We start from the raw sequence: 22,941 nt of genomic DNA on the forward strand, positions 1-22,941 counted from the left end.
CTCGCATGAATAGAAAGCGCACACGACTAGAAATCTCGAATCCTACTACTCAGAACTTCAACTTTGTACTTTTCAATCAGTGGGTGTGCTGGAGTTGTTATCGGGCATGACTAGAAATTATGTGGGCTTTGCCCGCGCAGGTTCGAACTTTTCAATCAGTGGGTGTGCTGGAGTTGTTATCGGGCATGACTAGAAATTATGTGGGCTTTGCCCGCGCAGGTTCGAATCCAGCTACTCACGACTAGCATTTTTTTTTATCTTCTTTTCATCATTTAGTGGGCATGGCTGAATGGTTGCATGAATAGAAAGCGCTCACGACTAGAAATCTTGAATCCTACTGCTCACAACTTCGACTTGATGTATTATTCAATTAGTGGGCGTGCCATTCAATCAGCGGGCGTGTCAGAGTGGTTATCGAGCATGACTAGAAATCATGTGGGCTTTGCCGGGTAGGTTTAAATCTTGTCGCTCATGACTTGTATTATTTTTATCTTCTTTTTCATTGAGTGGGCATGACTAGAAATGGTTATCGGGCATGACTAGAAATCATGTGGGCTTTGCCGGGTAGGTTTAAATCTTGTCGCTCATGACTTGTATTATTTTTATCTTCTTTTTCATTGAGTGGGCATGACTAGAAATGGTTATCGGGCATGACTAGAAATCATGTGGGCTTTGCCGGGTAGGTTTAAATCTTGTCGCTCATGACTTGTATTATTTTTATCTTCTTTTTCATTGAGTGGGCATGACTAGAAATGGTTATCGGGCATGACTAGAAATCATGTGGGCTTTGCCGGGTAGGTTTAAATCTTGTCGCTCATGACTTGTATTATTTTTATCTTCTTTTTCATTGAGTGGGCATGACTAGAAATGGTTATCGGGCATGACTAGAAATCATGTGGGCTTTGCCGGGTAGGTTTAAATCTTGTCGCTCATGACTTGTATTATTTTTATCTTCTTTTTCATTGAGTGGGCATGACTAGAAATGGTTATCGTGCATGACTAGATATCTTGAATCCTACTGCTCATGACTTTGACTTACTATGTTTTTCAATTAGTGGGCGTGCCGGAGTGGTTATCGGGCATGACAAGAAATCATGTGAGCTCTGCCCGCGCAGGTTCGAATCCTGCAGCACACGACTATAAATCTCGAATCCTATTGCTCAGAACTTCGACTTGTTTATACTTTTCAATCAGTGGGCAGTGCTGGAGTGGTTATCAGGCAGTGGACTAGCGATTGTGCGACACTCACTTTCCAACGACCCAACGATAGTGAGCTAAGCCAATTTGTTCTTGCGTCGCCTACAGCCGAGCAACGTATGATCGACCAATTTGTTCTTGCGTCGCCTACAGCCGAGCAACGTATGATCGAGCCTCTAGCCTCGGTTTAAAAAGAAGGTTTTAGAAAACGAGGAGAGAGAGAGAGATTTTAGAAAGAGAGGTTTTTGAAAGAGACGCTATTTAGTGGGCATGGATGTGATGGTGTTAATATAACACATGCGTAAGCTGGCACTTTTAGAACATCAATTATTGTAAATGACTAACATGTTCATAAGTATTAAAACTTAATGAGTTTAAATACTAACCTTTTGTAGTTCAAACTCCTTTTGCCTCACGAACCGATTTCGAACCACCACTAGTGTCTTCTCCACTATTCTCCGGCCTTAGAACGGGATTGTGGAATCCGGTGAGTGACTAAACTTGGGAGGGATTTTGTATATGTGAAAGAGAGTGCTTGTGAGAGGTTTTTCATCAAGATGAAGAATCCCTTCCAAGTATCATGATCACTCTATTTAAAGAGTCAAGTTTGCATGTTCATGCAAACTTGAGATCACCAAATCTTGACACTTAAAATTCCACTCAAATGTTTGGGATTATGTGGCAAGCATGCATGTTTGAGTTAACCAAATTTTGACACTCAAAATTCCACTCAAACTTGTGGGGTTTATTTGGCAAACATGCAAGTTTGGTTAAACCAAATTTTGACACCTCAAAATTCCACTAACATGATTTTTCCATTAGATGAAAGTCAACATTTTGACTTTCTTCATTTTAATTAGATGAAAGTCAACATTTTGACTTTCTTCATTTTAATTCAACAATTAATTTGAATAATGAATTTCAAATTAAAGTAACATTAAATAATTAATTAAACTATTTAATTAATATTTAATATTAATTCAAATGCCAATCCCAGTCAATTCCGACACATAATTGATTAAGATATTTAAATCTTATTTAAATATCTCAGATTCTCTCTTTTCGTTTATTTCGTAAATAAAATAAAATTGCGGTTAAATATATCGTATATATGTAACGCATATTCCCTAATTTGAATTCGAACACTTCGAACTCACTCGTCACACTGTTCTATGGTTTAGTCCGATATGAGCTAGCAGAGGGACCTAATGGACCTATAGATCATGGGCTCCAACGATTCAAGATTAACCGATTAAACTCATTAACCTGGTTAACCAACATTCGTTAACTACTAGGACACTCCACTATAGCCTAGTAGTTGCACTCCCCTCACTATAGATATATTTCTGTCCATCTGATATAACCATGATTAGTAAGTCGATCCTTCACAGGTTGTTCGTAACTAGAGCTGGGTCAATTTACCGTTTTACCCCTGAAGTTACTTCTTGTTCCTTATGTCTCACTGATCCTCTAATAAACAATTGGTTTGTGGTCCAACCAGTAAACCGAATCCCTCTCAGGCCAATGAGAGGGTGGGGCCCCTTGTTCAAGACCTGGAGTCAGTGCTTAAGGGAACTACCTTTCTTCTATCCCTAAAAGTGGGTAGGAGTGAATTCCGTCTTGCACCCCACGTCCCCAGCCATTCACCCAGTCTTACCCCTGAAATGGGAGGCCTGTTGAGTCGGCGAACTAGAGCCACTCTCACCCATGCAAATCTAAGGATAATTCCGAATAAACAGGAGTTCATGGTTAGCTCAGGATTAAAACCGAGTTACCTAGGTTATCGAATGAAAAGAAAATCAGTCTCAACAGTAAACGACTTTATAAAGTGAGAGTGGTTTTCTTCATGGTCCGATCTTATGCAATACTCATTGCATAGGACGCCCCCACTCACATGTCTCCACATGCACAATTTAGTGATCGCATTGTTTATATCATATACAAAAGTGGGCCGCATCCATAGTGTCCCCAGAATAAGGTACTCAGCCTTATCCTTATACTATAGATCATTTTGACTATATACTTGAACTTGATCCACTCTTATGTCTCTACATATAGTTCAAGTAGTCATACTATAGCTAGAGTGTTCTTGGTTTTTTGGATTTAGATTAATGATCGTAAAGTTCACTTTATTCAATAACAATTTTTTTTTTTGAATAAACATCAATAATAACTTTATTGAAAATAGAATATATCTTTGTTTACAAACTATGAGTTTTAGGACATAAAACCCAACATGATGAATGGTTGCATGACTAGAAAGCGCACATGACTATAAATCTCGAATCCTACTGCTCAGAACTTCGACTTGTTGTACTTTCAAATGAGTGGGCATGCCGGAGTGGTTATCGGGCATGACTAGAAATCATGTGGGCTTTGCCCGCGCTGGTTTGAATCCTGCCGCTCACGACATGAAGTTTTTTATCTTCTTTTCATCATTTAGTGGGCATGGATATATTGCATGACTAGAAAGCGCACACGACTAGAAATCTCGAATCCTACTGCTCAGAACTTCGACTTGTTGTACTTTCAAATGAGTGGGCATGCTGGAGTGGTTATCGGGCATGACTAGAAATCATGTGGGCTTTGCCCGTGGTGGTTCGAATCTTCTCACTCACAACTTGGATTTTTTTAATCTTCTTTTCATCATTTAGTGGGCATGGATGAATGGTTGCATGACTAGAAAGCACACACGACTAGAAATCTCGAATCCAACTGCATAGAACTTCGAATTGTTGTACTTTTCAATTAGTGGGCTTGTCTGAGTGGTTATCGAGCATGACAAGAAATCATGTGAGCTATGCCCGCGCAGGTTTGAATCCTACCAATCACGACATGAATTTTTTTATCTTCTTTCCATCATTTAGTGGGCATGGATATATTGCATGACTAGGAAGCGCACACGACTAGAAATCTCGAATCCTACTCCTCAGAACTTCGACTTGTTGTGCATTTCAATCAGTGGGCATGCCGGAGTGGTTATCAGGCATGACTAGAAATCATGTGGGCTATACCCGTGCAGGTTTGAATCTTGCCACTCATGACATGAATTTTTTTTTATCTTCTTTTCATCATTTAGTGGGCATGGATATATTGCATGACTAGGAAGCGCACACAACTAGAAATCTCGAATCCTACTGCTCAGAACTTCAACTTGTTGTACTTTTCAATCAGTGGGCATGCCGGAGTGGTTATCGGGCATGAATAGAAATCTTGTGGGCAATGCCCGCGCAGGTTCGAATCCTGCCGATAAGGACAAGAATTTTTTTATCTTCTTTTCATAATTTAGTGGGCAAGGTTATTGCATGACTAGAAAGCTAGAAATCTCGAATCCTACTGCTCAGAACTTCGAGTTGTTGTACTTTTCAATCAGTGGACGTGCCGGAGTGGTTATCGGGCATAACTAGAAATTATGTGGGCTATGCCCGCGCAGGTTTGAATCATGCCTCTCACGACATGAATTTTTTTTTATCTTCTTTTCATCATTTAGTGGGCATGAATATTGCATGACTAGAAAGCGCAAACGACTAGAAATCTAGAATCCTACTGCTCAAAACATCGACTTATTGTACTTTCTAATGAGTGGGTGTGCCGGAGTGGTTATCGGGCATGATTAAGAATCATGTGGGCTATGCCCGCACAGGTTCGAATCATGCCGCTCACGATATGATTTTTTTCATCTTCTTTTCATCATTTAGTAGGAATGGTTGCATGACTAGAAAGCGCACACGACTAGAAATCTCGAATCCTACTGCTGAGAACTTCGACTTGTTGTACTTTCTAATGAGTGGGTGTGCCGGAGTGGTTATCGGGCATGATTAAGAATCATGTGGGCTATGCCCGCACAGGTTCGAATCATGCCGCTCACGATATGATTTTTTTCATCTTCTTTTCATCATTTAGTGGGCATGGATGAATGGTTGCATGACTAGAAAGCGCACACGACTAGAAATCTCGAATCCTACTGCTGAGAACTTCGACTTGTTGTACTTTCTAATGAGTGGGCGTGCCGGAGTGGTTATCGGGCATGACTAGAAATCATGTGGGCTATGCCCGCGCAGGTTCGAATCCTGCCGCTCACGATATGATTTTTTTCATCTTCTTTTCATCATTTAGTGGGCATGGATGAATGGTTGCATGACTAGAAAGCGCACACGACTAGAAATCTCGAATCATACTGCTCAGAACTTCGACTTGTTGTACTTTCTAATGAGTGGGCGTGCCGGAGTGGTTATCGGGCATGACTAGAAATCATGTGGGCTATGCCCGCGCAGGTTCGAATCCTGCCGCTCACGATATGATTTTTTTCATCTTCTTTTCATCATTTAGTGGGCATGGATGAATGGTTGCATGACTAGAAAGCGCACACGACTAGAAATCTCGAATCCTACTGCTCAGAACTTCGACTTGTTGTACTTTCTAATGAGTGGGCGTGCCGGAGTGGTTATCGGGCATGACTCGAAATCATGTGGGCTATGCCCGCGCAGGTTCGAACCTGTCGCTCACGATATGATTTTTTTCATCTTCTTTTCATCATTATTAGAAATCTCGAATCCTACTGCTCAAAACTTCGACTTGTTGTACTTTCTAATGAGTGGGCGTGCCGGAGTGGTTATTGTGCATGACTAGAAATCATGTGGGCTCTGCTCGCGCAGGTTTGAATCCTACCGCTCATGACATGAATTTTTTTATCTTCTTTTCATCATTTAGTGGGCATGGATATTGCATGACTAAAAGTGCACACGACTAGAAATCTCGAATAGCACTGCTCAGAAATTTGACTTGTTGTACTTTTCAATCAGTGGGCGTGCCAGAGTGGTTATTGGACATGACTAGAAATCATGTGGGCTTTGCCCGCGCAGGTTTGAATCCTACCGCTCATGACATGAATTTTTTTATCTTCTTTTCATCATTTAGTGGGCATGGATATTGCATGACTAAAAGTGCACACGACTAGAAATCTCGAATAGCACTGCTCAGAAATTTGACTTGTTGTACTTTTTAATCAGTGGGCATGCCGGAGTGGTTATCGGGCATGACTAGAAATTATGTGGGCTATGCCCGCGCAGGTTGGAATCCCGCCGCGCTCACGACATGAATTTTTTTATCTTCTTTTCATCATTTAGTGGGCATGGATATTGCATGACTAGGAAGTGCACACGACTAGAAATCTCGAATCCTACTGCTCAGAACTTCGACTTGTTGTACTTTTCAATCAGTGGGCGTGTCGGAGTGGTTATCGGGCATGACTAGAAATCATGTGGGCTCTGCCCGCGCAGGTTCGAATCCTGCCGCTCACGACATGAATTATTTCATCTTCTTTTCATCATTTAGTGGGCATGGATGAATGGTTGCATGACTAGAAAGCGCACACGACTAGAAATCTCGAATCCTACTGCTCAGAACTTCGACTTGTTGTACTTTCTAATGAGTGGGCGTGCCGGAGTGGTTATCGGGCATGACTAGAAATCATGTGGGCTATGCCCGCGCAGGTTCGAATCCTGCCGCTCACGATATGATTTTTTTCATCTTCTTTTCATCATTTAGTGGGCATGGATGAATGGTTGCATGACTAGAAAGCGCACACGACTAGAAATCTCGAATCCTACTGCTCAGAACTTCGACTTGTTGTACTTTCTAATGAGTGGGCGTGCCGGAGTGGTTATCGGGCATGACTAGAAATCATGTGGGCTATGCCCGCGCAGGTTCGAATCCTGCCGCTCACGATATGATTTTTTTCATCTTCTTTTCATCATTTAGTGGGCATGGATGAATGGTTGCATGACTAGAAAGCGCACACGACTAGAAATCTCGAATCCTACTGCTCAGAACTTCGACTTGTTGTACTTTCTAATGAGTGGGCGTGCCGGAGTGGTTATCGGGCATGACTAGAAATCATGTGGGCTATGCCCGCGCAGGTTCGAATCCTGCCGCTCACGATATGATTTTTTTCATCTTCTTTTCATCATTTAGTGGGCATGGATGAATGGTTGCATGACTAGAAAGCGCACACGACTAGAAATCTCGAATCCTACTGCTCAGAACTTCGACTTGTTGTACTTTCTAATGAGTGGGCGTGCCGGAGTGGTTATCGGGCATGACTAGAAATCATGTGGGCTATGCCCGCGCAGGTTCGAATCCTGCCGCTCACGATATGATTTTTTTCATCTTCTTTTCATCATTTAGTGGGCATGGATGAATGGTTGCATGACTAGAAAGCGCACACGACTAGAAATCTCGAATCCTACTGCTCAGAACTTCGACTTGTTGTACTTTCTAATGAGTGGGCGTGCCGGAGTGGTTATCGGGCATGACTAGAAATCATGTGGGCTATGCCCGCGCAGGTTCGAATCCTGCCGCTCACGATATGATTTTTTTCATCTTCTTTTCATCATTTAGTGGGCATGGATGAATGGTTGCATGACTAGAAAGCGCACACGACTAGAAATCTCGAATCCTACTGCTCAGAACTTCGACTTGTTGTACTTTCTAATGAGTGGGCGTGCCGGAGTGGTTATCGGGCATGACTAGAAATCATGTGGGCTATGCCCGCGCAGGTTCGAATCCTGCCGCTCACGATATGATTTTTTTCATCTTCTTTTCATCATTTAGTGGGCATGGATGAATGGTTGCATGACTAGAAAGCGCACACGACTAGAAATCTCGAATCCTACTGCTCAGAACTTCGACTTGTTGTACTTTCTAATGAGTGGGCGTGCCGGAGTGGTTATCGGGCATGACTAGAAATCATGTGGGCTATGCCCGCGCAGGTTCGAATCCTGCCGCTCACGATATGATTTTTTTCATCTTCTTTTCATCATTTAGTGGGCATGGATGAATGGTTGCATGACTAGAAAGCGCACACGACTAGAAATCTCGAATCCTACTGCTCAGAACTTCGACTTGTTGTACTTTCTAATGAGTGGGCGTGCCGGAGTGGTTATCGGGCATGACTAGAAATCATGTGGGCTATGCCCGCGCAGGTTCGAATCCTGCCGCTCACGATATGATTTTTTTCATCTTCTTTTCATCATTTAGTGGGCATGGATGAATGGTTGCATGACTAGAAAGCGCACACGACTAGAAATCTCGAATCCTACTGCTCAGAACTTCGACTTGTTGTACTTTCTAATGAGTGGGCGTGCCGGAGTGGTTATCGGGCATGACTAGAAATCATGTGGGCTATGCCCGCGCAGGTTCGAATCCTGCCGCTCACGATATGATTTTTTTCATCTTCTTTTCATCATTTAGTGGGCATGGATGAATGGTTGCATGACTAGAAAGCGCACACGACTAGAAATCTCGAATCCTACTGCTCAGAACTTCGACTTGTTGTACTTTCTAATGAGTGGGCGTGCCGGAGTGGTTATCGGGCATGACTAGAAATCATGTGGGCTATGCCCGCGCAGGTTCGAATCCTGCCGCTCACGATATGATTTTTTTCATCTTCTTTTCATCATTTAGTGGGCATGGATGAATGGTTGCATGACTAGAAAGCGCACACGACTAGAAATCTCGAATCCTACTGCTCAGAACTTCGACTTGTTGTACTTTCTAATGAGTGGGCGTGCCGGAGTGGTTATCGGGCATGACTAGAAATCATGTGGGCTATGCCCGCGCAGGTTCGAATCCTGCCGCTCACGATATGATTTTTTTCATCTTCTTTTCATCATTTAGTGGGCATGGATGAATGGTTGCATGACTAGAAAGCGCACACGACTAGAAATCTCGAATCCTACTGCTCAGAACTTCGACTTGTTGTACTTTCTAATGAGTGGGCGTGCCGGAGTGGTTATCGGGCATGACTAGAAATCATGTGGGCTATGCCCGCGCAGGTTCGAATCCTGCCGCTCACGATATGATTTTTTTCATCTTCTTTTCATCATTTAGTGGGCATGGATGAATGGTTGCATGACTAGAAAGCGCACACGACTAGAAATCTCGAATCCTACTGCTCAGAACTTCGACTTGTTGTACTTTCTAATGAGTGGGCGTGCCGGAGTGGTTATCGGGCATGACTAGAAATCATGTGGGCTATGCCCGCGCAGGTTCGAATCCTGCCGCTCACGATATGATTTTTTTCATCTTCTTTTCATCATTTAGTGGGCATGGATGAATGGTTGCATGACTAGAAAGCGCACACGACTAGAAATCTCGAATCCTACTGCTCAGAACTTCGACTTGTTGTACTTTCTAATGAGTGGGCGTGCCGGAGTGGTTATCGGGCATGACTAGAAATCATGTGGGCTATGCCCGCGCAGGTTCGAATCCTGCCGCTCACGATATGATTTTTTTCATCTTCTTTTCATCATTTAGTGGGCATGGATGAATGGTTGCATGACTAGAAAGCGCACACGACTAGAAATCTCGAATCCTACTGCTCAGAACTTCGACTTGTTGTACTTTCTAATGAGTGGGCGTGCCGGAGTGGTTATCGGGCATGACTAGAAATCATGTGGGCTATGCCCGCGCAGGTTCGAATCCTGCCGCTCACGATATGATTTTTTTCATCTTCTTTTCATCATTTAGTGGGCATGGATGAATGGTTGCATGACTAGAAAGCGCACACGACTAGAAATCTCGAATCCTACTGCTCAGAACTTCGACTTGTTGTACTTTCTAATGAGTGGGCGTGCCGGAGTGGTTATCGGGCATGACTAGAAATCATGTGGGCTATGCCCGCGCAGGTTCGAATCCTGCCGCTCACGATATGATTTTTTTCATCTTCTTTTCATCATTTAGTGGGCATGGATGAATGGTTGCATGACTAGAAAGCGCACACGACTAGAAATCTCGAATCCTACTGCTCAGAACTTCGACTTGTTGTACTTTCTAATGAGTGGGCGTGCCGGAGTGGTTATCGGGCATGACTAGAAATCATGTGGGCTATGCCCGCGCAGGTTCGAATCCTGCCGCTCACGATATGATTTTTTTCATCTTCTTTTCATCATTTAGTGGGCATGGATGAATGGTTGCATGACTAGAAAGCGCACACGACTAGAAATCTCGAATCCTACTGCTCAGAACTTCGACTTGTTGTACTTTCTAATGAGTGGGCGTGCCGGAGTGGTTATCGGGCATGACTAGAAATCATGTGGGCTATGCCCGCGCAGGTTCGAATCCTGCCGCTCACGATATGATTTTTTTCATCTTCTTTTCATCATTTAGTGGGCATGGATGAATGGTTGCATGACTAGAAAGCGCACACGACTAGAAATCTCGAATCCTACTGCTCAGAACTTCGACTTGTTGTACTTTCTAATGAGTGGGCGTGCCGGAGTGGTTATCGGGCATGACTAGAAATCATGTGGGCTATGCCCGCGCAGGTTCGAATCCTGCCGCTCACGATATGATTTTTTTCATCTTCTTTTCATCATTTAGTGGGCATGGATGAATGGTTGCATGACTAGAAAGCGCACACGACTAGAAATCTCGAATCCTACTGCTCAGAACTTCGACTTGTTGTACTTTCTAATGAGTGGGCGTGCCGGAGTGGTTATCGGGCATGACTAGAAATCATGTGGGCTATGCCCGCGCAGGTTCGAATCCTGCCGCTCACGATATGATTTTTTTCATCTTCTTTTCATCATTTAGTGGGCATGGATGAATGGTTGCATGACTAGAAAGCGCACACGACTAGAAATCTCGAATCCTACTGCTCAGAACTTCGACTTGTTGTACTTTCTAATGAGTGGGCGTGCCGGAGTGGTTATCGGGCATGACTAGAAATCATGTGGGCTATGCCCGCGCAGGTTCGAATCCTGCCGCTCACGATATGATTTTTTTCATCTTCTTTTCATCATTTAGTGGGCATGGATGAATGGTTGCATGACTAGAAAGCGCACACGACTAGAAATCTCGAATCCTACTGCTCAGAACTTCGACTTGTTGTACTTTCTAATGAGTGGGCGTGCCGGAGTGGTTATCGGGCATGACTAGAAATCATGTGGGCTATGCCCGCGCAGGTTCGAATCCTGCCGCTCACGATATGATTTTTTTCATCTTCTTTTCATCATTTAGTGGGCATGGATGAATGGTTGCATGACTAGAAAGCGCACACGACTAGAAATCTCGAATCCTACTGCTCAGAACTTCGACTTGTTGTACTTTCTAATGAGTGGGCGTGCCGGAGTGGTTATCGGGCATGACTAGAAATCATGTGGGCTATGCCCGCGCAGGTTCGAATCCTGCCGCTCACGATATGATTTTTTTCATCTTCTTTTCATCATTTAGTGGGCATGGATGAATGGTTGCATGACTAGAAAGCGCACACGACTAGAAATCTCGAATCCTACTGCTCAGAACTTCGACTTGTTGTACTTTCTAATGAGTGGGCGTGCCGGAGTGGTTATCGGGCATGACTAGAAATCATGTGGGCTATGCCCGCGCAGGTTCGAATCCTGCCGCTCACGATATGATTTTTTTCATCTTCTTTTCATCATTTAGTGGGCATGGATGAATGGTTGCATGACTAGAAAGCGCACACGACTAGAAATCTCGAATCCTACTGCTCAGAACTTCGACTTGTTGTACTTTCTAATGAGTGGGCGTGCCGGAGTGGTTATCGGGCATGACTAGAAATCATGTGGGCTATGCCCGCGCAGGTTCGAATCCTGCCGCTCACGATATGATTTTTTTCATCTTCTTTTCATCATTTAGTGGGCATGGATGAATGGTTGCATGACTAGAAAGCGCACACGACTAGAAATCTCGAATCCTACTGCTCAGAACTTCGACTTGTTGTACTTTCTAATGAGTGGGCGTGCCGGAGTGGTTATCGGGCATGACTAGAAATCATGTGGGCTATGCCCGCGCAGGTTCGAATCCTGCCGCTCACGATATGATTTTTTTCATCTTCTTTTCATCATTTAGTGGGCATGGATGAATGGTTGCATGACTAGAAAGCGCACACGACTAGAAATCTCGAATCCTACTGCTCAGAACTTCGACTTGTTGTACTTTCTAATGAGTGGGCGTGCCGGAGTGGTTATCGGGCATGACTAGAAATCATGTGGGCTATGCCCGCGCAGGTTCGAATCCTGCCGCTCACGATATGATTTTTTTCATCTTCTTTTCATCATTTAGTGGGCATGGATGAATGGTTGCATGACTAGAAAGCGCACACGACTAGAAATCTCGAATCCTACTTCTCAGAACTTCGACTTGTATATTCTAATGAGTGGGCGTGCTGGAGTGGCTATCGGGCATGACTAGAAATCATGTGGGCTATGCCCGCGCAGGTTCGAATCGTGCCGCTCACGATATGATTTTTTTCATCTTCTTTTCATCATTTAGTGGGCATGGATGAATGGTTGCATGACTAGAAAGCGCACACGACTAATAATCTCGAATCCTACTACTCAGAACTTCGAATCTTTGTACTTTCCAATCAGTGGGCGTGCCGGAGTGGTTATCGGGCATGACTAGAAATCATGTGGGCTATGCCCGCGTAGGTTTGAATCCTGCCGCTCACGATATGATTTTTTTCATCTTCTTTTCATCATTTAGTGGGCATGGATGAATGGTTGCATGACTAGAAAGCGCACACGACTAGAAATCTCGAATCCTACTGCTGAGAACTTCGACTTGTTGTACTTTCTAATGAGTGGGCTTGCCGGAGTGGTTATCGGGCATGACTAGAATTCATGTCGGCTATGCCCGCGTAGGTTCGAATCCTGCCACTCACGATATGATTTTTTTCATCTTCTTTTCATCATTTAGTGGGCATGGATGAATGGTTGCATGACTAGAAAGCGCACACGACTAGAAATCTCGAATCCTACTGCTCAGAACTTCGACTTGTTGTACTTTCTAATGAGTGGGCGTGCCGGAGTGGTTATCGGGCATGACTAGAAATCATGTGGGCTATGCCCGCGCAGGTTCGAATCCTGCCGCTCACGATATGATTTTTTTCATCTTCTTTTCATCATTTAGTGGGCATGGATGAATGGTTGCATGACTAGAAAGCGCACACGACTAGAAATCTCGAATCCTACTGCTCAGAACTTCGACTTGTTGTACTTTCTAATGAGTGGGCGTGCCGGAGTGGTTATCGGGCATGACTAGAAATCATGTGGGCTATGCCCGCGCAGGTTCGAATCCTGCCGCTCACGATATGATTTTTTTCATCTTCTTTTCATCATTTAGTGGGCATGGATGAATGGTTGCATGACTAGAAAGCGCACACGACTAGAAATCTCGAATCCTACTGCTCAGAACTTCGACTTGTTGTACTTTCTAATGAGTGGGCGTGCCGGAGTGGTTATCGGGCATGACTAGAAATCATGTGGGCTATGCCCGCGCAGGTTCGAATCCTGCCGCTCACGATATGATTTTTTTCATCTTCTTTTCATCATTTAGTGGGCATGGATGAATGGTTGCATGACTAGAAAGCGCACACGACTAGAAATCTCGAATCCTACTGCTCAGAACTTCGATTTGTTGTACTTTTCAATTAGTGGGCGCGCCGGAGAGGTTATTGAGCATGATTAGAAATCATGTGGGCTATGCCCGCGCAGGTTCGAATCCAACCGCTCACGACTTGGATTTTTTTTATCTTCTATTCATCATTTTATGGGCATGGATGAATGGTTCCATGACTAGAAAGCGCACACGACTAGAAATCTCGAATCCTACTGCTCAGAACTTTGACTTGTTGTACTTTTTAATTATTGGGCGTGCTGGAGTGGTTATCGGGCAAGACTAAAATCATGTGGGCTTTGTTCGCGCAGGTTCGGGTTTGCCCGCGCAGGTTCGAATCCTGCGCTCACGACATGAATTATTTTATCTTCTTTTCATCATTTAGTGGGCGTGCCGGAGTGGTTATCGGGCATGACTAGGAATCATGTGGGCTCTGCCCGCGCTAAATGTTTGCATGACTAAAAAGCGCACACGACTAGAAATCTCGAATCCTACTGCTCAGAACTTCCACTTGTTGTACTTTTTAATAAGTGGGCGTGCCGGAGTGGTTATCGGGCATGACTAGAAATCATGTGGGCTCTTCCCGCACAGGTTCGAATCCTGCCGCTCACGACTTGGATATTTTTTATCTTCTTTTCATCATTTAGTGGGCATGGATGAATGGTTGCATGACTAGAAAGCGCTCATGACTAGAAATCTCGAATCCTACTGCTCAAAACATCAAATTTTTGTACTTTTCAATCAGTGGGCGCGCCCGAGAGGTTATCGGGCATGACTAGAATTTATGTGGGCTATGCCCGCGCAGTTTCGAATCCTACCGCTTACGACATGTGAATTTTTTTATCTTCTTTTCATCATTTAGTGGGCATGGATATTGCATGACTAGAAAGCGCACACGACTAGAAATCTCGAATCCTACTGCTCTGAACATCTAATTGTTGTACTTTTCAATCATTGGGCGCGCCGGAGAGGTTATCGGGCATGACTAGAAATCATGTGGGCTATGCCCGTGTAGGTTCGAATCCTGCCGCTCACGACTTGGATTTTTTTTATCTTCTCTTCATCATTTAGTGGGCATGGCTGAATGGTTTCATGAATAAAAAGCACGATTAGAAATCTCGAATCCTACTACTCACAACTTCGACTTGATGTATTATTTAATTAGTGGGCGTGCTGGAGTGATTATTGGGCATGACTATAAAATATATGGACTTTGCCCGCGCAGGCTCATGACTTGTATTAATTTTATCTTCTTTTTTCATTTAGTGTGTATGACTAGAAATGGTTATCGGGCATGACTAGAAATCTTGTGGGCTCTGTGCAGGTTCGAATTCTGCTGCTCACGACTTGGATCTCACGGCTAGATATCTCGAATCTTGCTCACGACTTTGACTCTTTTGCCCGCGCAGGTTTGTATCCTACTACTCAGAACTTTGACTTGTTGTACTTCTTAATTAGTGGGCGTGCCGGAGTGGTTATCGGGCATGATAGAAATCATGTGGGCCCTGCCCGCGCAAGTTTGAATCCTGACGCTCATGACATTAATTTTTTTATTTTCTTTTCATCATTTAGTGGGCATGGATATTGCATGACTAGAATGCGCACACGACTAGAAATCTTGAATCTTACTCCTCAGAACTTTGACTTGTTGTACTTTTTAATCAGTGGGCATGTCGGAGTTGTTATCGGGCATGACTAGAAATCATGTGGGCTCTGCCCGCGCAGGTTCGAATCTTCTCACTCACGACATGAATTTTTTTTATCTTCTTTTCATCATTTAGTGGGCATTGATGAATGGTTGCATGACTAAAAAGCGCACACGACTAGAAATCTCGAATCTTACTGCTCAGAACTTCGACTTGTTGTACTTTTCAATCAGTGGGTGTGTCGGAGTTGTTTTCGGGTATGACTAGAAATCATGTGGGCTCTGCCCGCGTCGGTTCGAATCCTGCCGCTCACGACATGAATTTTTTTATCTTCTTTTCTTCATTTAGTGGGCATGGATACTGCATGACTAGAAAGCGCACACGACTAGAAATCTCGAATCCTACAGATCAGAACTTTGACTTGTTGTACTTTTCAATTAGTGGGCGTGCTGGAGTGGTTATCGGGCATGACTAGAAATCATGTGGGCTCTGCCCGCGCAGGTCCGAATCCTGACGCTCATGACTTGGATTTTTTTATCTTCTTTTCATCATTTAGTGGGCATGGATGAATGGTTGCATGACTAAAAAGCACACACGACTAGAAATCTCGAATCCTACTGCTCAGAACTTCGATTTGTTGTACTTTTTAATCAGCGGGTGTGCCGGAGTGGTTATCGAGCATGACTAGAAATCATATGGGCTCTGCCCGCGCAGGTCCGAATCCTGACGCTCATGACTTGGATTTTTTTATCTTCTTTTCATCATTTAGTGGGCATGGATGAATGGTTGCATGAATAAAATGCAGGACTAGAAATCTCGAATCCTACTACTCATAACTTCGACTTGATGTATTATTCAATTAGTGGGCGTGTTGGAGTGATTATTGGGCATGACTATAAAATATATGGACTTTGCCCGCGCAGGCTTAAATCTTGTCGCTCATGACTTGTATTAATTTTATTATCTTCTTTTTTCATTTAGTGTGTATGACTAGAAATGGTTATTGGGCATGACTAGAAATCGGGCTCTGCCTGTCCAGGTTCGAATCTTGCCGCTCAAGACTTGGATCTCACGGCTAGAAATCTCGAATCTTGCTCATGACTTTAACTTTTTTGCCCGCGCAAGTTCGAATCCTACTGCTCAGAACTTCGACTTGTTGTACTTTTCAATAAGTGGGCGTGCCGGAGTGGTTATCGGGCATGACTAAAAATCATGTGGGCTCTGCCCGCGCATGTTTGAATCGTGCCGCTCACGATGTGAATTTTTTTTATCTTCTTTTCATCATTTAGTGGGCATGGATATTGCATGACTAGAAAGCGCACACGACTAGAAATCTCGAATCCTACTATTTAGAACTTCGACTTGTTGCACTTTTCAATCAGTGGGTGTGCTGGAGTGGTTATCGAGCATGACTAGAAATCATGTGGGCTCTGCCCGTGCAGGTTCGAATTTCGCCGCTCATGAATTGGATTTTTTTATCTTCTTTTCATCATTTAGTGGGCATGGCTGAATGGTTGCATGAATAAAAAGCACGATTAGAAATCTTGAATCCTACTACTCACAACTTCGACTTGATGTATTATTCAATTAGTGGGTGTGGTGGAGTAATTATCGGGCATGACTATTAAATATACGGACTTTGCCTGCGTAGGTTCAAATCTTGTCGCTCATGACTTGTATGAATTTTATCTTCTTTTTTCATTTAGTGTGCATGACTAGAAATGGTTAACGGGCATTTCTAGAAATCATGTGGACTCTGCCCCAGCAGTTTTGAATATGCCGCTCACGACTTTTTTTTGTTGTTTTTATCTTCTTTTCATCATTTAGTAGGCATGACTGAATGGTTGCATGACTAGAAAGCTCTCACCACTAGAACTATGGAATCCTGCTCACGACTTCGACTTGATGTATTGGAAATCTCAAATCCTACTGCTCACGACTTCGACTTATTGTGCTTTCAATCAGTGGGTTTGCCAGAGTGGTTATCGGGCATGACTAGAAATCATGTGGGCTCTGCCTGCGCAAGTTCAAATCCTGCCTCTCAGGACTTGTATTATTTTTTATCTTCTTTTCATTTAGTGGGCATGACTAGAAATGGTTTTCGGGCATGACTAGAAATCTTGAATCTTACTACTCATGACTTCGACTTATTATGCTTTTCAATTAGTGGGCATGCCGGAGTGGTTATCAGGCATGACTTTAAATCATGTTGGCTTTGCTGGCGTAGGTTCAAATCATGTTGCTTAATACTTGTATTATTTTTATCTTGCCGGAGTTGTTATTGGGCATGACTTGAAATGATGTGGGTTCTGCCCGCATAGGTTCGAATCCTTCCGCTCATGACTTGTATTATTTTTTTATTTTCTTTTCATTTAATGGGCATGACTAGAAATCTTGAATCCTAGCTCACGATTTCGAATTACTATACTTTTCAATTAGTGGGCGTGCCGAAGTGGTTATCGGGCATGACTAGAAATCATGTGGGCTTTGCCCGCACAAGTTTGAACACCCTACCACTCACGACTTGTATTCTTTTTAGCTTCTTTTCATTTAGTGTGCGTGGCAGAATTGTTATCGGGCATTATTAGAAATCTCGAATCATGACTTCGACTTTTTGTGGTTTTCATTCAGTGGGCTGCCTCTCACGTCTTGTAATTTTTTTAGCTTCTTTTCATTTAGTGGTCATGATAGAACGGTTATCGGAAATGACTAGAAATCTTCAATCCTACTACTCATGAGTTTGACTTGTTGTACTTTTCGTTGTACTTTTCATTCGCTAGAGTGTTTATTGGGCATGACTAGAAATAGCTTTGTTCGGGCATGTTATTTTGACTAGTTGTACTTTTCATTTAGTGGGGGTGTTGGAGTGGCTTTCAGGTAGAACTAGAAATCATGTGGGCTCTACTTGTGCAAGTTTGAATCCTTTCACTCCCGACTTGTAGTTTTTTTAGTTTCTTTTCATTTAGTGGGCATGACTAGAAATCTCGAGTCCTACTACTCACGACTTCGACTTGTTGTACTTTTCATTCATTGGGCATGTTAGAGTTGTTATCGGGCATGACTAGAAATCATGTGGGCTTTGCCCGCGCATGTTCGAATCTTCGAATCGTGCCGCTCATGACTTATATATATTTTTAGCTTCTTTTAATGAGCGGACGTGACGGAATGGTTATCGCGCATGATTAGAAATCTCAAGTCCTACTGCTCATGACTTCGACTTGTTGTGCTTTTCATTCCGTGCGCATGATTAGAAATCTTGTCATTACATTAAAAATAAAATTATTTTTTAGTTTGTTTTCATTCTTGAAAGTGTTTCAAAGTATTATTTTTTTAGCTTATTTTCATTCTTTGAGCGTGCCGAATAGGTTATAAGTAATCTATTTTACATTAAAAATAAAATTATTTTTTTAACTTTTTTTCAATTAGTGAGCATTTCGAAGTATTATTTTTTAGTTTATTTTAAAAACTATAATTCATTGAGCGTGCCGAATTGGTTATCGGGCATGACTATAAGTTATCCAGCATGACTATAAAAATCATGTAAACTCTGCCCGCACAGGTTTAAATCCTAGCTCACGACTTAAAATCATGTTGGCTCTGCTTGCGTGAGTTGTTTTGCACCCTCCACGTCTAAAGGGAACCCCATTCGAAGTGAGTCCCCGAAGAGCCCCAGCCTCATACGTAAAATAAAAATTTCTACAAAAATATTCCATACTATAATCGTCAATTATGTAATACTCATAAGGTAACTGCCCGACACAAAACCATTAACATGAACTAATCGAATACATATTTTTCTTTAGCCAAAACTCTATCCTTTTGTAATTGAAAATACCAACAAATTGAAGCTTCATAGATCCAAGCCAACTAAAAGTTAAAATCATGGGTCAACAATCTCTGAAAATTCTAATATTTTGTTTGAGGATGTTTGAGCAAATATGGAAGAAAAAATGACATAAATTTAATAGAACAGAGAATGAATGAGTTTGAGAAAGAATCTCAGTGTGAGGATTGCTTTCAACTTTTATTCTACCATGGCAGATGCAAAAGCTTTGATCTCATCAATGGAGGAATCAGCAAATAAAGTAAACTCTTCATGTAAAGTGGCTTTTATTCTCTAAGCAAAGAAGGCTGAAAAGGGGAGCAATCTGATTCCGCAACCCCACCAAATAGCTTAAGATGAAGATTCTAGTTTTTTCACAAACTTCTTGGCCTGTAATACAACAAATGATTCATTTGATAAGATCTCAATGGATTTTCAATGTCTTTTCCTCATTTTTGGTTCTGTTCTTGAGTAGAACACGAACAAGAACAAACCAAGAACGAGAACGAAAATAAGAACAAGAGTTTGGTTATGTTTGAGGTTTCTGATTTTCAAAAACTGGGCTACTATTGAAAACTGAGAAATATGTTTATACTCTTAAGAAATTCTTAGAGACTAACAATCTGACATCTAGAGTGTCGAGCGGAAAGGAAGTACCTGTTCTAGAGTTAGGAACATGATAACGTTCCATGATCCTAGCCTTCCGAAATTCGGGATAAAGCCCTTGTAAAACGCCAGAGGTCCCTGCAAAATGTAATTCCCAGATGGTATTACGATATGCAAATCCCATGGTAAAAGACAGATATTGGGATGATAAGAAACTGTTAAAGAAACACTAGAAGAGTATGAAAACATACATCATTTCTTAAAGTCTTGATGAAACAATCAAGTGTGCTTTTGTAAGTTGGATCCCCCATCATTCTTGACTTCACCTGCCAAAAAAAGGTATATGACAACGTGCGAATGACTCCGAATCTCCACAATGGTATGATATTGTCCACTTTGAGCATAAGCTCTCATGGCTTTACTTCTGGTTTCCCCAAAATGTCTCGTACCAATGGAGATATATTCCTTACTTGTAAATCCATAATCTAAATCCAGATCAACCCCTTAATTTGTCAATGTGGGACTCCTCTCTCAACAATCCTCCTCTCGAACAAAGTACATCATAGAGCCTCTCCTAAGGCCTATGGAGCCCTCGAACAGCTTCCCCTTAATCGAGGCTCGACTCCTCTCTAGAGCTCTCGAACAAAGTACACCTTTTGTTCGACACTTGAGTCACTTTTGACTACACCTTCGAAACACACTTCTTTGTTAGACATTTGAGGATTATATTGACATGACTAAGTTAATAGCATGGCTCTGATACAATATTAGAAATCACAAACCTCCACAATGGTATGATATTGTCCACTTTGAACATAAGCTCTCATGACTTTGCTTTTGGTTTCTCCAAAAAGCCTCATACCAATGTATTCCTTACTTATAAACCCATGATCAACCTCTTAATTAGCCGACATGAGACTTCTCTCCCAACATGCTTTTCAGTTACCATGAACCAGCATTACTATATACATTCAAAAGAGTGTGACACCTAAAAGTTATAAAATGAAGACACCAAGAAAAAGGGGACATGGCATGGATATAGAGAGATTACCACGTCGACCGGGGAGCCAATACAGACAGCGAAAAACCCTGCTCCAAGACCAGAAAGCAGATGAGTCAAAACATTATCTGTGAAACCTGGAATTTTCAAAATTGTCTGCAGAAAAACATAGAGTAAGATAAGAATCAGCAAAAAAAAAAGACCCCAAGATTAGTTCTACAAAGATAAATTTCCAACGATTTTACCTGTTTCACTTGATCGTAGCTGGCTAGTTCTGCGGCATTTATAATAGCATTTCTTGCAATATTCGGTCCAATGCCAGTCCATAGAGCTCCAACTCCTTCCTATATGTTATATACAAATCGTAAAATGGAAATGATAATACATTTTCCTTGATCCTGAGGTTAAATAGCTAACCTGTCTAACAATGGTAGAATAAGCATTCAATGCCCCAGAATAGCGCCTAGGCACGCCAGGAGGTAACTTTCCTTCTGCTTGAAGTCTAACTTTCACAAGATCAGTTGGATTTGCTACTGTGATCCCTATAGCACCTGTTGACGAAGGACGAAAGGAAAATGAGTTCATTTTATTTTAGCACACAAGCAGTAGAGGGGTTTGTCGGAAGAGGAATGCTATCGAGTACAAGCATATTGTGTCGTGAAAGAGTGCAGTGTGTGGCTCGATTAAGAATTTGCCAATCCTTTTCCTTCATACATGTTGTATTTGCCGATATTGTTATTATTTTCTACTTGGAGAAACTCCTGATCTTCAAAAATTCTCCACCATCCTCAACAAGAAATACATGCATTAACGCTACAAACAAATGCATGAACTATTACATGTGCAATCATGGATTCAAGAACAAACACTACGTGCAGCACAAAGTCAAATCCATGCTCACCAGTTGTCAGTGCAGCAAGAATCTTCTTAGTCAAAGGAACATCACCAACAAAGTCACTGCCCACGTAAAAGTTCTTAACCTATGATGTAAAATCAATATACAAGTTTGTGTTAGATATGAGCTAAAAAGACAGAACAGTAGGCATAGAGCCTGGACTTCAAAAACTTACAGGCTCATACAACCCAATCCTTAAGCCTCCAAACACGCATTGACGATGCAATCCAGGAACAATTCCTTTCCACAGGGATGCCATACCTTCCTCTCTGGCTATGGTTCCAACCGTACCCAGCATACCCCTATATTTCGGTAAGACATCGCCGACAACCGCCTTCTTTTGTAGCTGAAGCCTAACCTTGGCAGTGTCTAAAGGAATAGTACATATCTGCATCAATATCAAAAGCAATCCAATTTTAGCCAAACAATCATCTCAGATCATTGAATATCTCAATAGTTTCTTGAGTGCATGACTTAAACAGAACAATCTGGTTTTCAATTTTAGTCATCTGTTCTCAATTATTAAGCTTATAATATCTACTTGTAGCATCTTACTTTTCAAAAACACTTTTGAAATTTTAGCTAAATAGTTAGAAAATCAAAACTTCAAGGCATCGTAAATAACGAAAAATCAGTTCTAAATTCTAATGATGACCGAGATCACTCAAACCAGAAGTCAAACTCCGACCGCATGTAAGATCAAACCCTGTTTAAAGCAAAATTGACCGATCAAGTATCGTTTGATCGAGCCAATCCCAATGCATGGTTAACCAGAGTTGAAAATAATCAAGAAGCAGATCAAATCAGCAAATTATCTCACAAATCCACACTCGAAATTTGAATTCGACAACTAAAAAATCCACAAAACACTAACACTTCTTCCCCAAATTCCAAACACGAACGGAAACTAAATTTCAAGAACGAACTGCTTAGAAACACGATTGTCAAAAGGGTTTAAGAAGATGCGATGCAGTGCAGTGTATTCTGTATATATACAGTGAGAAATCAGGAGATAACCTCCGCGAAACAAGCAGCGAAAGCACTACTGGCAAACGTGCCGGCGAATGAGATATCAGATTTGCCCTTCGAATCGGCAACCATAGCTTAACCGGAGACTGAACCGGCGAGAAGGAGATGAAATGGGGAATTTGAAACAAACCTAGAAAGCGAAATGGAATAAGAAGAAGAATACTGATCGTGATCGTTGAGGGATCTAGGGAAAAGCAAAACGAGAAAGAAATAGCGTGTTGGCGGCGTTTTCTCGGGGTTCGTTCTCCTGCGCCAGCCGCGCCACTCCGGCAATCACTGTATTTGTATTTGATAATAAAAGTTTCAAATTATTTAATTCCAATTT

General features: G+C 42.2%; 1 protein-coding gene and 41 non-coding genes across 42 annotated transcripts; 41 read left to right on the forward strand and 1 right to left on the reverse strand.

The window, feature by feature from the left end:
• Positions 1-3,524: 3,524 nt before the first annotated feature.
• Positions 3,525-3,606, forward strand: TRNAS-AGA. Its single transcript has one exon. It is a non-coding gene; the product is annotated as a tRNA-Ser (tRNA).
• Positions 3,607-4,779: 1,173 nt separating this feature from the next.
• On the forward strand, positions 4,780-4,861 carry TRNAL-AAG. The gene has a single exon. It is a non-coding gene; the product is annotated as a tRNA-Leu (tRNA).
• A 123-nt stretch (positions 4,862-4,984) lies between these two features.
• Positions 4,985-5,066, forward strand: TRNAL-AAG. The gene has a single exon. It is a non-coding gene; the product is annotated as a tRNA-Leu (tRNA).
• A 131-nt stretch (positions 5,067-5,197) lies between these two features.
• On the forward strand, positions 5,198-5,279 carry TRNAS-AGA. The gene has a single exon. It is a non-coding gene; the product is annotated as a tRNA-Ser (tRNA).
• A 131-nt stretch (positions 5,280-5,410) lies between these two features.
• On the forward strand, positions 5,411-5,492 carry TRNAS-AGA. Its single transcript has one exon. It is a non-coding gene; the product is annotated as a tRNA-Ser (tRNA).
• Positions 5,493-5,623: 131 nt separating this feature from the next.
• On the forward strand, positions 5,624-5,704 carry TRNAS-CGA. Its single transcript has one exon. It is a non-coding gene; the product is annotated as a tRNA-Ser (tRNA).
• A 711-nt stretch (positions 5,705-6,415) lies between these two features.
• TRNAS-AGA lies at positions 6,416-6,497 on the forward strand. The gene has a single exon. It is a non-coding gene; the product is annotated as a tRNA-Ser (tRNA).
• Positions 6,498-6,628: 131 nt separating this feature from the next.
• Positions 6,629-6,710, forward strand: TRNAS-AGA. Its single transcript has one exon. It is a non-coding gene; the product is annotated as a tRNA-Ser (tRNA).
• A 131-nt stretch (positions 6,711-6,841) lies between these two features.
• On the forward strand, positions 6,842-6,923 carry TRNAS-AGA. Its single transcript has one exon. It is a non-coding gene; the product is annotated as a tRNA-Ser (tRNA).
• A 131-nt stretch (positions 6,924-7,054) lies between these two features.
• TRNAS-AGA lies at positions 7,055-7,136 on the forward strand. The gene has a single exon. It is a non-coding gene; the product is annotated as a tRNA-Ser (tRNA).
• A 131-nt stretch (positions 7,137-7,267) lies between these two features.
• Positions 7,268-7,349, forward strand: TRNAS-AGA. Its single transcript has one exon. It is a non-coding gene; the product is annotated as a tRNA-Ser (tRNA).
• Positions 7,350-7,480: 131 nt separating this feature from the next.
• TRNAS-AGA lies at positions 7,481-7,562 on the forward strand. Its single transcript has one exon. It is a non-coding gene; the product is annotated as a tRNA-Ser (tRNA).
• A 131-nt stretch (positions 7,563-7,693) lies between these two features.
• Positions 7,694-7,775, forward strand: TRNAS-AGA. The gene has a single exon. It is a non-coding gene; the product is annotated as a tRNA-Ser (tRNA).
• Positions 7,776-7,906: 131 nt separating this feature from the next.
• Positions 7,907-7,988, forward strand: TRNAS-AGA. The gene has a single exon. It is a non-coding gene; the product is annotated as a tRNA-Ser (tRNA).
• Positions 7,989-8,119: 131 nt separating this feature from the next.
• On the forward strand, positions 8,120-8,201 carry TRNAS-AGA. Its single transcript has one exon. It is a non-coding gene; the product is annotated as a tRNA-Ser (tRNA).
• Positions 8,202-8,332: 131 nt separating this feature from the next.
• Positions 8,333-8,414, forward strand: TRNAS-AGA. Its single transcript has one exon. It is a non-coding gene; the product is annotated as a tRNA-Ser (tRNA).
• A 131-nt stretch (positions 8,415-8,545) lies between these two features.
• Positions 8,546-8,627, forward strand: TRNAS-AGA. The gene has a single exon. It is a non-coding gene; the product is annotated as a tRNA-Ser (tRNA).
• A 131-nt stretch (positions 8,628-8,758) lies between these two features.
• On the forward strand, positions 8,759-8,840 carry TRNAS-AGA. The gene has a single exon. It is a non-coding gene; the product is annotated as a tRNA-Ser (tRNA).
• Positions 8,841-8,971: 131 nt separating this feature from the next.
• Positions 8,972-9,053, forward strand: TRNAS-AGA. Its single transcript has one exon. It is a non-coding gene; the product is annotated as a tRNA-Ser (tRNA).
• A 131-nt stretch (positions 9,054-9,184) lies between these two features.
• On the forward strand, positions 9,185-9,266 carry TRNAS-AGA. Its single transcript has one exon. It is a non-coding gene; the product is annotated as a tRNA-Ser (tRNA).
• Positions 9,267-9,397: 131 nt separating this feature from the next.
• On the forward strand, positions 9,398-9,479 carry TRNAS-AGA. Its single transcript has one exon. It is a non-coding gene; the product is annotated as a tRNA-Ser (tRNA).
• Positions 9,480-9,610: 131 nt separating this feature from the next.
• TRNAS-AGA lies at positions 9,611-9,692 on the forward strand. The gene has a single exon. It is a non-coding gene; the product is annotated as a tRNA-Ser (tRNA).
• A 131-nt stretch (positions 9,693-9,823) lies between these two features.
• Positions 9,824-9,905, forward strand: TRNAS-AGA. Its single transcript has one exon. It is a non-coding gene; the product is annotated as a tRNA-Ser (tRNA).
• A 131-nt stretch (positions 9,906-10,036) lies between these two features.
• TRNAS-AGA lies at positions 10,037-10,118 on the forward strand. The gene has a single exon. It is a non-coding gene; the product is annotated as a tRNA-Ser (tRNA).
• A 131-nt stretch (positions 10,119-10,249) lies between these two features.
• TRNAS-AGA lies at positions 10,250-10,331 on the forward strand. The gene has a single exon. It is a non-coding gene; the product is annotated as a tRNA-Ser (tRNA).
• Positions 10,332-10,462: 131 nt separating this feature from the next.
• TRNAS-AGA lies at positions 10,463-10,544 on the forward strand. The gene has a single exon. It is a non-coding gene; the product is annotated as a tRNA-Ser (tRNA).
• A 131-nt stretch (positions 10,545-10,675) lies between these two features.
• On the forward strand, positions 10,676-10,757 carry TRNAS-AGA. Its single transcript has one exon. It is a non-coding gene; the product is annotated as a tRNA-Ser (tRNA).
• Positions 10,758-10,888: 131 nt separating this feature from the next.
• On the forward strand, positions 10,889-10,970 carry TRNAS-AGA. Its single transcript has one exon. It is a non-coding gene; the product is annotated as a tRNA-Ser (tRNA).
• Positions 10,971-11,101: 131 nt separating this feature from the next.
• TRNAS-AGA lies at positions 11,102-11,183 on the forward strand. The gene has a single exon. It is a non-coding gene; the product is annotated as a tRNA-Ser (tRNA).
• Positions 11,184-11,314: 131 nt separating this feature from the next.
• TRNAS-AGA lies at positions 11,315-11,396 on the forward strand. Its single transcript has one exon. It is a non-coding gene; the product is annotated as a tRNA-Ser (tRNA).
• A 131-nt stretch (positions 11,397-11,527) lies between these two features.
• On the forward strand, positions 11,528-11,609 carry TRNAS-AGA. Its single transcript has one exon. It is a non-coding gene; the product is annotated as a tRNA-Ser (tRNA).
• A 131-nt stretch (positions 11,610-11,740) lies between these two features.
• TRNAS-AGA lies at positions 11,741-11,822 on the forward strand. The gene has a single exon. It is a non-coding gene; the product is annotated as a tRNA-Ser (tRNA).
• Positions 11,823-11,953: 131 nt separating this feature from the next.
• TRNAS-AGA lies at positions 11,954-12,035 on the forward strand. Its single transcript has one exon. It is a non-coding gene; the product is annotated as a tRNA-Ser (tRNA).
• A 131-nt stretch (positions 12,036-12,166) lies between these two features.
• On the forward strand, positions 12,167-12,248 carry TRNAS-AGA. The gene has a single exon. It is a non-coding gene; the product is annotated as a tRNA-Ser (tRNA).
• Positions 12,249-12,376: 128 nt separating this feature from the next.
• On the forward strand, positions 12,377-12,458 carry TRNAS-AGA. Its single transcript has one exon. It is a non-coding gene; the product is annotated as a tRNA-Ser (tRNA).
• Positions 12,459-12,589: 131 nt separating this feature from the next.
• TRNAS-AGA lies at positions 12,590-12,671 on the forward strand. The gene has a single exon. It is a non-coding gene; the product is annotated as a tRNA-Ser (tRNA).
• Positions 12,672-13,015: 344 nt separating this feature from the next.
• Positions 13,016-13,097, forward strand: TRNAS-AGA. The gene has a single exon. It is a non-coding gene; the product is annotated as a tRNA-Ser (tRNA).
• A 131-nt stretch (positions 13,098-13,228) lies between these two features.
• TRNAS-AGA lies at positions 13,229-13,310 on the forward strand. Its single transcript has one exon. It is a non-coding gene; the product is annotated as a tRNA-Ser (tRNA).
• Positions 13,311-13,441: 131 nt separating this feature from the next.
• Positions 13,442-13,523, forward strand: TRNAS-AGA. Its single transcript has one exon. It is a non-coding gene; the product is annotated as a tRNA-Ser (tRNA).
• A 624-nt stretch (positions 13,524-14,147) lies between these two features.
• TRNAS-AGA lies at positions 14,148-14,229 on the forward strand. The gene has a single exon. It is a non-coding gene; the product is annotated as a tRNA-Ser (tRNA).
• Positions 14,230-16,435: 2,206 nt separating this feature from the next.
• On the forward strand, positions 16,436-16,517 carry TRNAF-AAA. The gene has a single exon. It is a non-coding gene; the product is annotated as a tRNA-Phe (tRNA).
• A 2,575-nt stretch (positions 16,518-19,092) lies between these two features.
• Positions 19,093-22,903, reverse strand: LOC111780987 (mitochondrial uncoupling protein 1-like). Its single transcript, XM_023661372.1, has 9 exons — positions 22,605-22,903; positions 21,763-21,975; positions 21,594-21,672; positions 21,110-21,243; positions 20,938-21,036; positions 20,744-20,848; positions 19,944-20,018; positions 19,744-19,830; positions 19,093-19,476 (listed from the first exon to the last, which is right to left on the reverse strand). The coding sequence occupies exons 1-9, from the start codon at positions 22,686-22,688 to the stop codon at positions 19,438-19,440; spliced, it is 915 nt and encodes a 304-aa protein (XP_023517140.1). The 5' UTR covers positions 22,689-22,903; the 3' UTR covers positions 19,093-19,437.
• Positions 22,904-22,941: the final 38 nt, after the last annotated feature.

Source organism: Cucurbita pepo, chromosome LG19, assembly GCF_002806865.2.
Source record: "Cucurbita pepo subsp. pepo cultivar mu-cu-16 chromosome LG19, ASM280686v2, whole genome shotgun sequence".
Taxonomy (NCBI): Eukaryota; Viridiplantae; Streptophyta; class Magnoliopsida; order Cucurbitales; family Cucurbitaceae; genus Cucurbita; species Cucurbita pepo.

Excerpts from the sequence above, each read along its gene's own strand:
- LOC111780987 (XM_023661372.1), bottom strand. The coding sequence starts at position 22,688 with ATGGTTGCCGATTCGAAGGGCAAATCTGATATCTCATTCGCCGGCACG. Across the intron at positions 21,976-22,604 it reads TCGCTGCTTGTTTCGCGGAG|ATATGTACTATTCCTTTAGA; the intron begins GTTATCTCCTGA and ends ATATTGATGCAG. Across the intron at positions 19,831-19,943 it reads TCAAGACTTTAAGAAATGAT|GGACCTCTGGCGTTTTACAA; the intron begins GTATGTTTTCAT and ends TACATTTTGCAG.